Raw genomic sequence first — 15,642 nt, forward strand, 5'->3', positions numbered from 1 at the left:
CCCCATTCGTGCTCTGTCTCTCTCTCTGTCTCTCTCTCTCTCTCAAAATAAATAAGCATTAAAAAAATAATTTAAAAGGGGCGCCTGGGTGGCTCAGTCGGTTGAGTGTCCAACTTCAGCTCAGGTCACGATCTAACGGTCCGTGAGTTTGAGCCCCGCGTCAGGCTCTGGGCTGATGGCTCGGAGCCTGGAGCCTGTTTCCGATTCTGTGTCTCCCTCTCTCTCTGCCCCTCCCCCGTTCAGGCTCTGTCTCTCTCTGTCCCAAAAATAAATAAAAACGTTGAAAAAAATAATAATTTAAAAAAGAAAGAAAGAAATGGAAAAGACCCAACAAGCAAATGCCGAGTGGGGAATGGTATCGCCGCTCTGACAAACCACGGAGGACCTGGTCTGGACGGCGTCCGGGAAACTCCCATGTGGCTGGTGTGCCCACCGATCGGGCAGAGGCCACGGAAGAGGCCGTGTGCTCCCATCAGAGGTGTGTCCGAAACATCCGTGCAGAGATGCTGTGATGGGTACAATGTCTTGAACGTATTTCACATACAACTCAAACAATAAAGCAAACCCAGAAAAAGAGCAGGAATTGTTCGTCTCTTGATGGAGACGAGGAGTTCTCCTACTTTCTGTACGTGTGAACATTCTCACGGTGAAACGATGGGGAGCGCTGGGCGCGGGGAGGGCGCTGCCTCTCCGGCGGCTGGTGGTCCTGGGTGGTTTTGGTGAGCACAGTAGGAAGGCCTGGTCCCTGGGGCTCTCTCCTCGGCTTGCGCACACAAAGCCACTGCCCCCGTTTGCATCCCTGCTCCGCAGGCCACCAGCTGCTCACAGCTCCGGGGACGACTTCCTGACCCAGAAGGACCCGGGTAAACCCGGGGCAGAGGTCACGAGGTGGAGACTTCACACAGAGACGGTGCGGCCCGGAGGAGCAGTGGCCGGGGCTTCCAGATGCCTGGGCCACAAACACCCTCCTTTTATCCCGACTCGAGCCGCGCAGGCCAAGGACCAGCCTGTGCCCAGGACCAGCGGACTCCGCACTCCCAGCCCCCTCTGTCACTGCCCGCTGGCTCCTGTGTTCTGTGCAGTTCCCGCCGGGTCCCACGCGGCTTCTCCCAGTAAGGACGGCACAGCAGGCAGGCGGCTCGGTGACTCCGCACACCGGCTTTGGAGGCGGACAGCCGCTCCAAAAGAATTTCCGGAGCTTGACCCTTCCTGGCTCAGTGCCCCGCTCTACGGTGACTGGGACGCCACACAGCGGGCCTGGGAGAGGGGACAGACAGTGCTGGAAGGCAGCAGGGGGACCCGAAGACATCCGCGCAGTTCGACTGGAAATTTAGCCTCAGGAAATTATCTTGCAAATGCACAGACTCTTTCACACCGTAATAACTACCATGGGTCTAAATGTGGGATAGGAGAAAATTGAGAATGATCCAAATTTCCTCAAGGACAGTTACAAAGGACATTAGTGTGATCCCAGTTTGTAATTACGTGATGTGATGTTCTATTATATCATGTTAGCTGGAAGAAAACACACTGGAGGGTAGAACTGAGGGTAATTTCTACTTCTGCTCTGCATGGTTTCCCACATTGGCTGCGTGGCTGTTAGTGGGATTTGTCTGATACCCGCCACATCCCCAGCATTCTAGCTAGAGCTCTACGCGTGAGTGTGGACATAAACGACACTTTGCAGAAAGGAAACAAGCTCAGCAACATTGAGCTGACGAGCTGGTGCGCAGCGGCCGGGGTCCAAGCCGGAGACCGCGACACAGGCCCCAGAGGCCCCGCGAAACCCGGCATCTTATTAAAAATGCAGCTGGCTGGGCCCTGCCCCCAGATCTGCCTGGGCAGAGCCCAGGAATCCGCATGGACCGGCCCCTGGGCGACGGGCTTCCGGTTAACCTCAAGGTCAGAGGGGCCCAGAGTTCCCAGAGCCTGTGGTTGCAGGGAGACGGACACTGGGAGCTAGAACGCCCAGGGCCTGAAATCCACCCGCCACCCCAAACTCACTCCAATAAGTGCCTGCTCCCTCTCCTTGGTATCTGGGCTTAGAAACTGCCCTGGAGAGGACGCTCACGCCACCGACTCCTGGGCCCTCAAAGTGGGGACTTCCCAAGAGAACAAGGTGGGATCTGGACACAGGTCTGTCCACAGCAACGTCCTGTGAGTTCCCAAGAAAAATGGAGCAGTGTATAGGAGACAGGCCACACACCCAGATGGCGTGGGTTCCAGAAGGTTCCTCGGGGCCCAGGACCTTAGTTGAGCACCTACTTGAAGCCAGACTCGCCTTCGGGGGGTGGACAGGGTAGCTCCCTGCCCTGCGTGGCCCGATGCTGACCCCACCTTGGTCCCTGGGGAGAGGGAGGGGCCGGTCACCCCAAGTCACCCCGGCTCAGGCTGAACCAGAATGTGTGCTGCCCGCCAGGGGAGGGCAGGGCGGCGGCCCCGAGAGTTCCGTCGGGCCAAGGGGCAACTGCGGCCGCCCCCCGCTCAGCGCCGGGGGCTCCAGGTACCAGCAGTGGCCGGGCCTGTGACACACTCTCCCGATGCCGGCTCCAGGCTTCCCGTCCGGAAAGCCAGGCTGACGTCAGCGTGCGTGGGGACTCACCCTCTCCCGGCCCACGCGGAGGCAGCGGCGAGTCCAGAACGAGGCCCCTTTGGTACAAAAGCCCTGGGTGAAGGGGCTGAGAGGGGCTCTGAGGGCCCCTCCCAGGCCCCCCGGACTCAGAGACCACGGCGATACTCAGCACCGTCCACAAGGTGCAGGCACGGGGCGGGGAAGCCCCGAGGGGGTGCAGAGACCTCCTAACACTTTGCAGAGTCCTGCACGTTCGTGTCCCAGGTGCCTGTCCAGAGGAGCACGCGGCACGGCCGGCCGGACCCCTGTCTGAGCCTGGGACTGCGGTCAAGGAGAGCCGGTGGCTCCGATCGCCCGGCCAAGTGTGTGTGTGTGTGTGTGTGTGTGTGTGTCCACGTGTGTGCATGCCTGTGTAACCGTGGGTGCACCCTCCCTCCCAGGGTGTACAAGGAAGTATCTGGAACCTCAGAGCCCCGCCTGGGGGAGAGGGCAGGTCCACCCGTGGAGGAGGGGATGGTTGGGCCTTGGGCACCTGCCCACACACACGTGCAGAAACATGCATACACGTGCACACACGGTCGTGCCGAGAGGGAGGGGAGGCACCCAAGTGAGATGGGGCCCGGCTCACAGGCTTGGAGCACAGGGGCCATGGGGACACAGGTGGGAGTGCCCTGAGGCCCGCCGAGCTGTGGGAACGGGGACCTGTGACCCCTCAGCTTGCTTCCCGTTGAATTCGTGGCCCGACCAGAGGCAGCGTGCCGTGTCCCTGTGCCGGGAGGGACCCTGACCGCTGACTGAGTGCCCTGGAGCCTGTAGTCAGACGGGGACATCTGGGGACGCTGCTGGGGACCGAACACTCTGTCTCAGGCCCAGCTCACTGGGTGTGGGGAGGGGTCTGCCCTTCCCCGGGAGGCAGCAGGGGCCGGGGGGACACAGGGGGTTGGGGTCTCAGCTCCATGACGGCTGAGGCTCCTGGCACTGCCCCTCCCACGTGCCCTCATACGGAGACAGAGGGAGGGGCCACGTGGTCCGTGAGGCCCCCGGCCAGGAACGCTGACAGCCACCAGGCTCCAACAGAGGCAGAGAGGACCGTCTGTCTGAGCCTCAGCGGGGAGAGCAGGCCTGACCCTTTGATCTGACTTCCGGCCTCCAGACTGTCACTGAATAGATTCCGGTTTAAGCCCCTAGTGGGTGGCACTTGGCCGTGGCCAAATCAGTACATTCACACGAACTAGGGGCTGGAGGCTCCGTGGCTTGAAAGATTTGTGTGCAGGCACAAGGGGCACGGACAGTGGTCACTCCAGGTGGGAGAAGGGGACGATCAGAGTTTGTTTTATTCTGTTTGTTTGGGTGGCTTAGCAGGACCCCCTGTCCCTCCCCCCGGTGTGCAGATCTTTTAGGGGGGGGGGGCAGCCTGGGACAGCACGCATGGCCCAGCCAGTGCCAACAACGGATGTGGCCAACTTGTCCTCGGGAAGAGGATGTCCAGGATCGAGCCCCAGGCTGAGCTCACGGCCCAGGGTTCATCCCAGGGCAGCCTCCCAGGACCACCCCCCCCCTCCCCAAAGCTTGTCCTTTCCCCGTGGTGCTGTCGCCGTGGGGGCTCTCTGTGGGCCTGTCTGCTGTTGAGTAGCGCGCGCCCAGGTTCTCTGGCTAGAGAGGGGCTTAGGGGCTGGAGGCTTCTGTGCTCTGTCGCCCCCTCCGAGCAGTCCTCCCTGACCTTCCCATCTAGAGCTGCACCTGTCACTGCCCGTCATATCACCGTGCTTGCTGCACAGGCAGTGCGTGTAGTGACAAGGGACGCACTCTGGGGCCAGGGCTCTGGGCCTCTAATCCAGCTCCTGTGTGACCTTGGAAAAGTTGCCTAACTTCCCTGTGCCTCTGGATTGCAGTGGTTCCCCGCTCCTCAAAGCGGCTTAGACAGCTGAGGAGCTCAGAAGGGCACCAGCAGCAGGGACCGTTGCCCAGAGTGAGGCCCGAGTACCGCCGCACCCCTGCCTGGAGCTGCCCCTCTCCCAGCCCCACTACAGGTCAGTCCCGGGAAGTTACAGAAAATAACAGGAAGGTGCAGCGCCCCCCCCCACCCCCCGGGCCTCTGCAGGGTCATGGGATGTGGTCCCGGAATCTGGGTGCTGGGCAGCTCCTGCCTGACTCTGGTGTGTGGGCAGACCCACCTCCTGCCCCAAGTAGGTCAGCATTCCAGGGTCACCATCCCCGCGCAATGCCAGTGGACGCAGGGGCAGGCCTGGCCCGTGGCCGTGCAGGCACCTGCCTGCGCCTCCCGGTGACGCTGCCCGGAGTGACGGTCAGGACGGCTGCGGAGGGGGAGCAGGCACCCCTCAGCTCCCTTCCCTCCAGCTCCGTCCGGGCTCTGCCTCACAAGCACAACAGCACCCGTGGGGCTCCTCGTGGCACTCCTGGGCGGTGCCACAGTTGAGTGAACTTGCAGCGGGAAATGCAGCGACGGGACACTCCTGTGCCCCCAGCACCGCCTCCTCCCGGAAACGGGCCCGCGCCGGTGTCAGGCGGGCCTCCCCCAGGGTGGCCGGAGGCCGTCCAGCTCCACGGGTGACCTGCTGCCTTAATGACCGACATGTGGCCGCTTAGCGGCCTGGCTGGCTGGCTGCAAGGGCAAAGCCAGGCGAACAAAGCAGGCCATTAAAAAGCTGTATGGAGGCATTTGCCCGCCGCCCGGGGCGGGAGGGCCAGACGGGAGGCGAGGCAGGACGCACGATCCCTGGCAGGACACCCCGGTCTCGTGTCCTTGCTGGCGAGCCGCGGCACAGGACTGGACGCTTAGCGCCTGCAGGGCCGGGAGCAGAGGGGCCTGAGTCACAGCGGAAGACAGGTCACGGTCCAAGGAGGAAGCGGGTGACCCGTATTGTCTCCAGGGTCCCGTCCTCTTGGTGGAAGTTTCTGAGAACCCCTCCCGCCCTCGGCTGTTTTCCCTTCCTCCGTTGTCCATTCCTTCGTTCATGTATTCACTCAGTCATTCGTCCGTCATGCGTTCCGTGCGCACTTTCTGTGTGCCAGGCGCTGTCCAAAGTTCCAGGGACACAGCAGAGAACCAGCCAAGTCCCCGCCCCCACGCACCTTGCAGTCAGAGCAGGGCTGCGGCTGTCTCAGCCGCGGGAGCCAGGCAGTGACGCAAGCCAGTGCGGGCGCAGCACATGAAAAAAACAGCAGCTAGTGCAAGACAGGTGACGGGGACATGCAGTCCCCTCAAGGGCTTGGCTCCTGGACCCGGCAAGGCAGCGAAAGGACAGGGAGCTTGTGGAGAGAAAGCACACGGGTGCACACATCTACTCTGCGGACAGAGCTGTGTCCACACGCTGTGCGAGCAAGGCCACCGAGCCACGAACCCCGGGGGCAGGGCTGGCACCGGGGGTCGTAAGGCGCTGCCTGCGGCTGTGATGTCAGCCTCTGTCTCCGGGAGCCGAGGGGCCACCGGCCGCGACGGCCTCGCCGAGACCCTGTGCCAAGAACACACGCACTTCCTGTGGGCTCCCCGGGGCCCCACGCAGGAGCATGGCGGGGATACGAAGGCAGGCACATCCCTGAGAGACCCAGCATTCTTAAGCCAAGCATGCCTGGGGGCCTTCCTGGGGCCTGGCCGAAGCTTCCCCTTGCTGTCCCCAACCCCTTCACTTGGACTCAGGTCTGCAGGGGCACCGCACGGCTCTCCTGGCTTCCCCCTGCTCCCACCCCATCCCTGCTGTCACAAGCGTTTCCCCCAACAGGATCCCGGCTCCGGTGGCTTCTGGAATGGCACAGAATGTGTCAGCCCAGACTCTGCTGGCTCCCTGAGGGGCCAGAGGGGGAGGTGTTGAAAAGGTCACAGCCTTCCATTCGCCAGCTTTGTCTCCTGGACCTCTCAGGGCCTCACTTTCTAGAGAAAAGGGAGACGCTGGACCAGATGTTCTCCAAGAGCCTGCCAGCTGTCAACAATACAAGACCTCCATGCCGGTTCCTGGCCTGGGGCCCGGGCCGTGCCTGCAGCACTGAGGGACGCATGGAACCAAGGCCAGGAGGGGCTCCCGCCAGAGTCCGTGGCCACTCCTCACTTCCCCCTCGCACCCAGCTTGTGCGGTCCTGGCCACACTGCACCATCTCCAACGTCTGGAGGGCACTGGCACCTGTCGGGGTTGAGTCTCTCTGTGCCCTGGGACTCTAGGACCCGGCCAGGCTGCCCTTGTCTTAGAAAACGTGTTTGCAGTTGGGGACTCATGCGAAGTCATGAAAATAAGACCGGCTCTGAAATGTGCAATGATCTCCTCCAGAGAGCCGATGAAATCGAGCCACCTCCTATCTGGTTTCCACAAGTATCAGAAAGAAATGTGCTCCGCTGCAAGTTAGCGGTGGGGAGCAACCTGGAGGTGCTTAAACAAATAGAGTTTTTATAAAAAGTCGCATCGTGAGAATCCGGAGATAGACGGTCGCTGTCTGGGGTTTAACAGGTCAATGCCCTCATCACCAAAGTCTCTGCAGTTTTCTAGAGCTTCGCCTCGCTGATGCAAGATGGCTGCTGTGGCACCAGCCATCCCATCCTGCTCTCTGGTGACCGCTCTCTGGAGAGCTGGTGTGGGGGGCAGAAATGGGGGAAAGGGTCTGCGGTAACCGCGCCTACGAACAATGGTGCTCTGCCCCCGCGGTCCCAAGCCACCAGCAGGGTGACATGAGCCGTCAGTGTTAAAACCAGTTACTGGGTGGGGGTGGGGGCGGAGGAGGCAAGACGGCGTGTCTGTTGTAAGAAGCTCCCCAGCTTCAGGAAGGTTAGAATGTGGGGGGGGCGCCTGGGGGACTCAGTCGGCTGAGCATCCGACTTCGGCTCAGGTCACGATCTCGCCGTCCGTGAGTTCGAGCCCCGCGTCGGGCTCTGTGCTGACAGCTCAGAGCCTGGAGCCTACTTCGGATTCTGTGCCTCCCTCTCTCTCTGCCCCTCCCCGGCTCACACTTGGTCTCTCTCTCAAAAATAAATAAACGTTAAAAAAAAAAATTTTAGAATGTGAAAAGTATGCAGAATCCAACGTGAGAACAGGCCAGTCACAGCAGATTTCACCTGAGGGAGCGCCTGGGGCACACAGGGGTCCGCAAAGGCCAGGGTGTGGGTCCCCGCGCAGCCACCTGGGCTGGACCCCACCACAGCCACACCAGCTGTGACACACCAGCCCTCGCCCCAGGGGTAGTGCCCAGGGCTCCCCCCACAGCAGCCGTTGAGCCCTCACGCCTGTCCTTGCAGGGAAGCATGTCACGGCAAGAGACCGGGGTCCTTGCGGGGCCCCGCACCCGTACACCTGCCCCTCTGTAACAGGCCGTCCCCCTCCTCCGTGGTAAATAGAAAGCTGGCGGGTGCCATGGACGCAGCCCGACCAAAGGGCAGGAGTGGCTGTAGGGGCAGAGGCTCCCCTTGAAGTCCACCCGGAGGCTTGAAGCCACAGGAGCAGACGCCCTGCTGGCCGAGGGGCCGGCACTGCCCCCGAGGACGGACAGCCCCGAGGCCGTGTCCCAGAGAGCGTTCGGAGCAGTCCTCCTGGCCACCTAGGCGGAGAGGGGCCAAGGATGGGACGACAGACAGAGCCGGGGAGAGACCCCACACCCTCCAGTCCGGAAACAGAGACCAGCGATAATGACGGCCAAAACGTTGCCGGCATTTCTGGAATCTTCCTGCTGCTCCACACGGACTGTAATCTGCTTTCAATGTGTGCTTCTCCGGCACCGAGACTGCCCGCTGCCCAGGACGAGCACCCAGCCTAGGGGAGAAGAGGTGCTCCCGGCATCAGCTCTGGGGGCCGAACAGCACAGAACCCTCCATGGAGGGCCTCGCCGCCTTCAGCCCCGCGGCCTGCTAACTGCTAACGAGAGCGGGGCTATCTGCGGAGATCTCCGGGGAATCGGCAGCTCTCCAGTTAGCATGAGGAACACCAGAAAGGACTCTTCTGGCTGAATTGATGGTGTTGAAGACACGTGGGTGGGCTACATTCCGGAGCTGGTGCCCGTCCTGCGCTGGGCACAGAGCCGAGGAGGGCGTCCAGCAAGGCCCGGCCCCCCCGGGTCTGCATCCCGCACCATCAGGGGTCCTGGTGGCAGGTGCCCCTGCCTCCGGAAGCCCCGCGCTGGCCGGAGCACCCACGGGGCACACTGCTAGGATCCCCGGGGCCACCGACAGGCCACGGCTGTCTCCTGTCTGCTCATCGACACAGGCTGATTTCCTAAACACCTCTGGTCAGACCGTGAGGTTGTGCGGGACTCTAAGCTTTAGCCGCCTGGAAGTCTGGGGCCACGGTCACCCTGAGAGCTGTGCCTGACCCAGCTGGCCAGAGGACACGCAGATGGCCCCGGCCTCCCAGAGCCGATGCCCACGCCCCCGCCTCCTCCTTCCCATCTGGTGCTCTCCGGTGTCTGGCCGCAGCCGGCCTCCACGCCCTGGTACGGCATGTGTCCTTACCCTAGAGAGTCTCCAGGACCGTGCAATCCGTTGGTCACTTGGCCCACTGGCCGTAGCTCATGGACTCACACACCACATGTCGCCATCTGGCCCCAGGCTGGCCCTCCGAGGCCGCTGATTATCCCGTTGGCTCGGAGATTGCTCTTCCTGTTTGGGCCTGCGAAGGCATGGTCTTGGAGGCCGGCTGGCCTGTGCACAGCCTGCAGAAAGCCCAGCGCCTCCCCCCGGTGCCCCCGAACGTCCCGAGTCAGGAGGCCAGGCCCAGGGGCTCTGCCCAGGGCAGGAGGGCCTGGAGACAGCCGGCCCACACTGACAGCTGCAGCTTTGAGACGGTCTCTGACCTCGCCAGCCAGGCATCGGATTGTCCCTAAGCATGAGAACCCCAAACCACCCTGGGCTTCTTTGTGGGGACTTAGGAGTTAGAGGCAAGAATACAGGCACAGGCTCCCCACAGGCTCCCTGTCTCTGCCCCCCAGCTCCCACCCCAGGGCGCTTATATCTGCTGCCGTATCTGGCCCAGCCACCTGCCTGTGGAAAGTGTGGGGGGACAGACCCCAGAGTGCCCCACGTAGAGACCAGAATGTGGTCAGGGCAGAGGGTTGGAAAGAGGGGCCAGGGCCCGACCTGGGAACCCACCTGGCCTGTAGGAGGCAGGGACCTCCATGCATGGACCCAGCCAGGGCCCCACCCTCCAATTCTAGAAGGGAGGGGCGGCTGTGACAGCTCTTGGGGACACGGAGGCCTGGGAGTCCCTGTCCTGTGTTAGGGGAAGTCACTGGGAAGGACGATCTGAATGGGGAGTTCAGGACAGTCCCACTGGGCAAGGCAGTAAACATACACTTGGACCCCGGGGTCCATAACCTGCTGTTGAGGGACGGGGGGGCCTGGGGGTGTGTCTGAGAACACCCCCACCCCCGGCCTCCCAAGAAACAAGCCACAGGCTCCCAGCCCGTATCCCCGAACCCACCCCCAGGGTCCACACACTCAGAGACGAGCCCTAGATGGGCAGAGCTGGGAGCAGGGCGGAAGAGGAAGGGGGCCTTGGCTGGGACTGGGGTGCTGGGAGCCCCGGAGGACCCAAGGCACCCCGCCCTCACCAAGGTGGTCTCCGAATATGGTAACCTCGGCGGACAATGTCACTGCCACTCTAGCAGGGTGCCAGGGGCAGGGGCAGGTGTGGTGGCCCTAAGGAACACCGAATTGTGCCCCTGCCCCAGGGTGGCCCAGGAGCCTTGGGCGTGAGCCGGACCCCAGAGTGGGCTCTCTTGGGGCCGGAATGGAACTGGTAACTCCGTGTTCCATCAGCTGGGGTCCTGCTGCCCTGGGTCCTGGGTCTGCCCTGACAAAGCCCCACAGGCTGGGCGGCTTGAACAACGGAATTTTCTGTCACCCGGGCCGGAGGCAGGAAGTGGAGATCGGGGTGAGGGCAGGGCTTGTCCCTTCCGAGGGCCCTGCTCCAGGCCCTCCGGCTTCTGGAAACCCCACAGGTTCTTTGCAGGCGGCCGTGTTCTCCCTGTCTTCACAACATCTTCCCTCTGTGTGTGTCTCAGTGTCCGAATGTCCCCATTTTATAGGGACATCAGATCGGATTAGGGCCACCCTAATGGCTTCATCTTGACCTGGCCATCTGCAAAGATCTTATTTCCAACTAAGGTCCCGTTCACGGGTACTGGGGGTTAGCACTCCTGCATCCTGGGGGGGGCACACAATTCAGCCCATCAGCTGGGGGAGGCGGGGGAGGCTACGAGCCCACCTGCAGATGGGGACGGAGGTCCCCTGGGCTGTGGCCGGCCCCTCCCCACAGCCACGCGCAAACATAAACCTGCATCTCGTTTTACGAGCTGGAAATCTAATAGCAAACCCTCCTGCTACTTAAATTTCTACATTAGGACCTGGGAGCGTGAGCATTTTCCCCTCCTCCACCCCCCCCCACTCTCTCCACCCCCCCACTCCCTCCACCGCCGTTTTATGCTGAGTTGATTCAAGTGGGCACGTTGCCAGGGTGAACATTAACCGTGAGGCTCTTTCCCCGCCTTGGGAATATGCATAATAATTTTATATCTTCTCCATCTGGCCAAGCACAGCCTCAAACGTTCTGATGATGAGCCAGGGGGCATATTCTCGGTTTCCTCTGGTGGTATGGAGTTTTCTAGAACCGGAGAGGGGAGACACTGAAAACATTGTGGGGCCAGCGCTCCCTTGGACGTATTTTATTGTTTTAATATATAAATAGGTTCTTTTAAAAGGGGAGCCACATATCTCATGGTGTGCCCCTTTTATGTGCAGAAGCTCCAATTACTTGATATTTTGTAAGCGCCTGAAAAATTATATTTCTAATTCCTCCCAAGGCCCATCGTGAGGAAGCTTATTATAACCGCGGGGCATTCCCCCCAGGATTTGGCCGCTGCCGCGCCGAGGGCGACGATGGCGTTCACGGCTCCTTGCAGGGATGGGCCCTGCAGGCTCAGATGTCATGTGTCACTAGCGATGTCGGTCTGGATCTGCATCGTTGAAGCACCCGTAGTGCTTGAAGGCTGTGGAGAGCGAGGACAATCGTACCACTTTGCCACGGTCAGGACAGTCGCGTCATCGCTCAAGTGAGTCACACTGCCCAGCACAGAGCAGAGAAAGGCGTGCCCCCCCCCCCCCCCCCGCCCCGTCTGCGTGCAGAGAGATGATCCCAGGGATACAGGGAGGGGAGAGCCCACGGAGCAGGCCGAGCCATCTGGAAACCCCTGGCTGCAGACAAATGGCTGAGGGCAATGGTCCCTCCCTGCTCCCCATTCTTTTTGTCACCTCCTGAGGCCCGGTGTCTGTCCTTTATGGCCCTCTCCCAGCTCTGGACAGTCCTTGGCCGTTAAATGTCTCAAGAATGCCAGGGAATCATGTTGCTCCCAGGCAAAATGCTCCCTCCATCTGGGGTTTATTAGAAAGAGGTCTGAAACTTTACAGAGGGGTACGGGGTGGAGAGTCTGTCCGAAGGGGAGCCGGCCTCGGGAACTCTGACACTGGAGGAGACGCAGGGCCGGAGGCTGGGGGCAGGCGTTAGCGTGGGTGGGCAGGCTAACTCGGGGTCAGAAAACAACCCCCCGCCTCTGCTTCCCGATTCCGCGCCTGGTACAACTCGACCTCAGCTCAGCAAACAAACGCTAGGCTAATGATTGCCTAGTACTTGCTGGCTGCCAAATTCTAGGAGGGATGAAGGGAAGGAAAGCTGTGGCCCGTGCACTTGGGGAGCCTGCAGTGTAGACTGAGCAGAGGTGGAATCTGAGCTGGTAATGTCAGAACAGGACAGCGCCGTTAAACGTCAGGCTCTGAGATCCTTGAGGCAACCACGAGGGTGGGGTGTAGAATCACCCCCAACGTCCTTTACATCCTTCTGCCTCAGTGACAAGAACCCCAGCTTTTAGCTAGATTCATTGCACGCAGATAAAAGACTACAACCCCACACAACATAGTGACTAAGTAAGGAATGTCTTCTTGGCTGGAATGCGGAGGTGATGGATGTCCCCCAACAGCCATTTTGGACCACGAGGTGTCACGATCAGGACAAAGGAGCAGCCTTGTGGAAAAAGTCTGACTCCCAACTCTTATCTGAGCACGTTGTAATAGAAAGCCCTCAACCTAGTTGGATATACTCCCCATCCTGTCTTGTGGCCATGTGCCTAAAGTTTGGCCAACAAATCTTAAGCAGCTGTCTTATATATGCAGCTTTCAGAAAGCATCCTTACACAGCAGGGCCATGCCCTCTGCTACGACCTGAACTGTGTCCCCCTCCTGAAATTCACATGTTGGAGCCCTGACCCCCCCCACGTGATGGGATTTGGAGGTGGGGGCTTGGGGAAGTATCTGGGTTTAGATGAGGTCATGAGTGTGAGCCCCAGGATGGGATCATTGTCCATATAGGAGGAAGGGACTGGTTCTCTCTGTGCCGCGTGAGGACACAGTGAGCAGGTGGCCGTCTGCAAGTCCGGCGGGGAGGCCTCACCAGAACCCCACCGTGCGGCACCCTGATCGTGGCCCTGTCGCCTCCAGAAGCGTGAAAAATAAACGTCCGTTGTTTCAGGCGCGCTGTCTGTCTGCGGCATTTTGTTACAGCCGCCCGAGCTGACCGAGGCTCAGTTCATCCCTCCGCCGGCTGGGACGCCCAAGCGGCTGGCCCGTGAGGGAGCGCGCTGCCCATGGAGCCGTTAAGGAACCAGATGCTGTTCTGTCTGGGCCAGATCGCCCCCTACGATTATCTCGGATTTGCGATGTATTCTGAGACAGGACATACATACGAACCCTGAACGTTGATACGGCCTTTGCTCTGGTTTTCTAATGAAAAAAAGCCAAAACCAAAAACCCTGAGTAATAATTTTGCCTGAGAATTCTCACTCCACAGGCTGATAAACACCTTCTGTGTTCTCACCTTCCCAGATCAGGTGGGTGTTTCCCGAGGCAAATGAGGTCCAGCCCCTCGGGTGGGTATTCTCCGGCCCTGTGCGTCACACAGCCTGCCCTGGTCGCACGGCGCCTTCTTTACGTGACAAGATCTCAGCTGACCTTATAAAGAGCAAAGAGAATTTGGACACATTTTTAGAACAACTCTGCTCAAGACTCTCTTCCTCCCAGAAGCCTCTCCCCGATGCATCCTGCCCCTCTGCCCCCAGGCTCCCAGGGTGTGACCCTCCACCCTGCAGGGCCGCCCCCTCCCCACCTGCACTGCGTCCCCTCAGCAAGGAGATTTCCACCCAGATGGTCCAACTCGGGAGCCGTAAGGAGAACCCCCAGAGGCCGCGGCTGCAGGAAGAGACACCACACTGGGGTCACAGGGACTCAGGCCCAGGGACCCTGGGGACCATTGCCGTGACAGCCTTCCCCCCACACCCGGACCTCCGGCAAGTCGCCCCTCGAGGAACCACCCTGCGAGGGGGGCCTGAGTGACAGGGTCTGAGAATGACCCCCGGCCAGACGTACAGCAGGTGGAATGAAGAAAACCAAAAGTCCCGCCCAGTTTCCCTCAGAGAAAGACCAGGACGGGAGGAAGCCGCCCTCCATCCACGAGGTCACACACAACCAGAGGGCAGAGTGATGGGGTCCTTTGTAGCCCCTCACCCGTGAGCGCCGTGTCCGGGGCGGGGACAGGCTCAGCCTCAGCCAGGGCCTGGAGCAGAGCGGCCCCCCCAGGCCGAGGCAGACCCCGGGCAGCGGGCTGCGGGCTCCCAACCCCCGTCCTCTCTGGGAGGTGCCTTGTCCTCTGACCGCCTCTGCCCCACCCTGACCTCCCTCGCCGGAGCGCTACCACGGGAGTCAGGTTCCCTGATGGGGCCTATGCGGCCCCTCCCCGTCACCCGCCAGCCCGGCTCCCAGGTCTCCCCGAGGGCAAGAGTCCAGCACGGATTAGCTCAGTGCGGCCTGCCTTCGCCCAAAACAGCGTGCCCCGTAGGATCGCCCGATTCTGTTAGCGCCGGGTCCCCATCAGGACCGGCCCTGTCCTGTTCCTAGGAGTACCTGACCCCCTTAGGACGTCCCATCACCGTTAGCACACGGCCAGCATCAGGACCACCTCTGTCCTGTTACTATCAGGACGGGGCCCTATTGCTCAGTGCGGCACCGCTGGCTGGTCTGTCAATCCCTGGGCAGGAAAGGGCGCCTGCTCGTTGCCAAGCAGGGCTGGGGTCAGCAGGAGAACTGGGGGCACAGTGACCCGTCACCTCCTTAGTGTCAGCCCGCCCCCGCGGGTAAGATCCCCTCCACCTTCCGTCTTTTGCAGGAAAGAGAGGAATGCGGAATCACAGCTGATGGAAGGGACATCTCAGAAATGGGCCTCTGTGTCAGAGGAGGATGAAGGAAAGGGGGAGAGAGGGACCACCTTGGGGCCACATGTCTTTGGGGGAGGGGCCCGACCTCCCACCTGCAGCCGCCGTCTTCCGGGCTGCGCTGAGGCGGGCCTCGGGGAGACCTGCTGCTCTGGCCTTGCAACACCCCCCCACACACACACAAGTGACAAGGGTCCAGGTTCCCTCTGGTGGGAAGGCTCACCCAGGAGGGACACACGTTCCTCGCAAAGTCAAAGGAGCCTGGCGGATTCCTCCGGAAGGGCTTGTCTTTTGACAGGCTTCGCGCCCTCTCCCCCGAGGTCTTTTTCACCAGCCCTGATGCCCCTCTGGTCAGATTAGATCACGGTTTCCCGTCCAACACTGTGAACATCTGGGGCCAGAGAATTCTTTGTCGGGGGCCGATGCTGAGCCCTCCCGACCTCTGCCATTACATGCAGCCCCCCAAAGTTGTGACAGCCAAAATGTCCCCAGACATGGCTAAGCGTCCCCCGTGTCCAAACCACACGGCGTCCTGGCTGAGGAGACCCGAAGTCTGCCGGCTCTGGGATGGGACTCCGGAGGGGCTTGTGCATAAGAGCAACTTAGGGAGAAGCCCGGGGGAGGGGCAGAGTCACGGGAGCGTGGGTTTGTCCTGGGGTAAACGGGAGCCCTGGAAGAGCGTCAGAACCGAAGGCCACACCAGAAACCCCCTCCACGGGGAAGTGGTCTGAATGACTCTCGAAACATTTGCATGGGACAGTTTGCATTTGACGGACCCAACCTTTCGGAACATGCAAACTCGCAGGGTCTTATGGGTAAAAGAA

General features: G+C 61.0%; 1 protein-coding gene across 2 annotated transcripts; it reads left to right on the forward strand.

Annotated features, from left to right (window-relative positions):
* The first annotated feature begins 224 nt into the window (after positions 1-224).
* Positions 225-1,530, forward strand: LOC121036529 (uncharacterized). 2 transcript variants are annotated; one of them, XR_005793365.1, is made up of 2 exons: positions 225-625; positions 811-1,530. XR_005793365.1 is itself a non-coding variant. In XM_040485039.1 (2 exons), the coding sequence occupies exons 1-2, from the start codon at positions 339-341 to the stop codon at positions 1,418-1,420; spliced, it is 750 nt and encodes a 249-aa protein (XP_040340973.1). In that variant the 5' UTR covers positions 225-338; the 3' UTR covers positions 1,421-1,530. The 2 variants fall into 2 exon arrangements, 1 of the variants encoding a protein (XP_040340973.1); XM_040485039.1 differs by having other exon boundaries at positions 225-478.
* Positions 1,531-15,642: the final 14,112 nt, after the last annotated feature.

The sequence above is a fragment of the Herpailurus yagouaroundi genome, unplaced genomic scaffold, assembly GCF_014898765.1.
Source record: "Herpailurus yagouaroundi ecotype Mexico unplaced genomic scaffold, PumYag 162, whole genome shotgun sequence".
Taxonomy (NCBI): Eukaryota; Metazoa; Chordata; class Mammalia; order Carnivora; family Felidae; genus Herpailurus; species Herpailurus yagouaroundi.

What these genes read in the sequence shown, in the direction of transcription:
- LOC121036529 (XM_040485039.1), top strand. Translation starts at nt 339, where the DNA reads ATGCCGAGTGGGGAATGGTATCGCCGCTCTGACAAACCACGGAGGACC. An exon ending in GCCGTGTGCTCCCATCAGAG is followed by an intron (nt 479 to 810) that starts GTGTGTCCGAAA and finishes CCTGCTCCGCAG; the next exon opens with GCCACCAGCTGCTCACAGCT.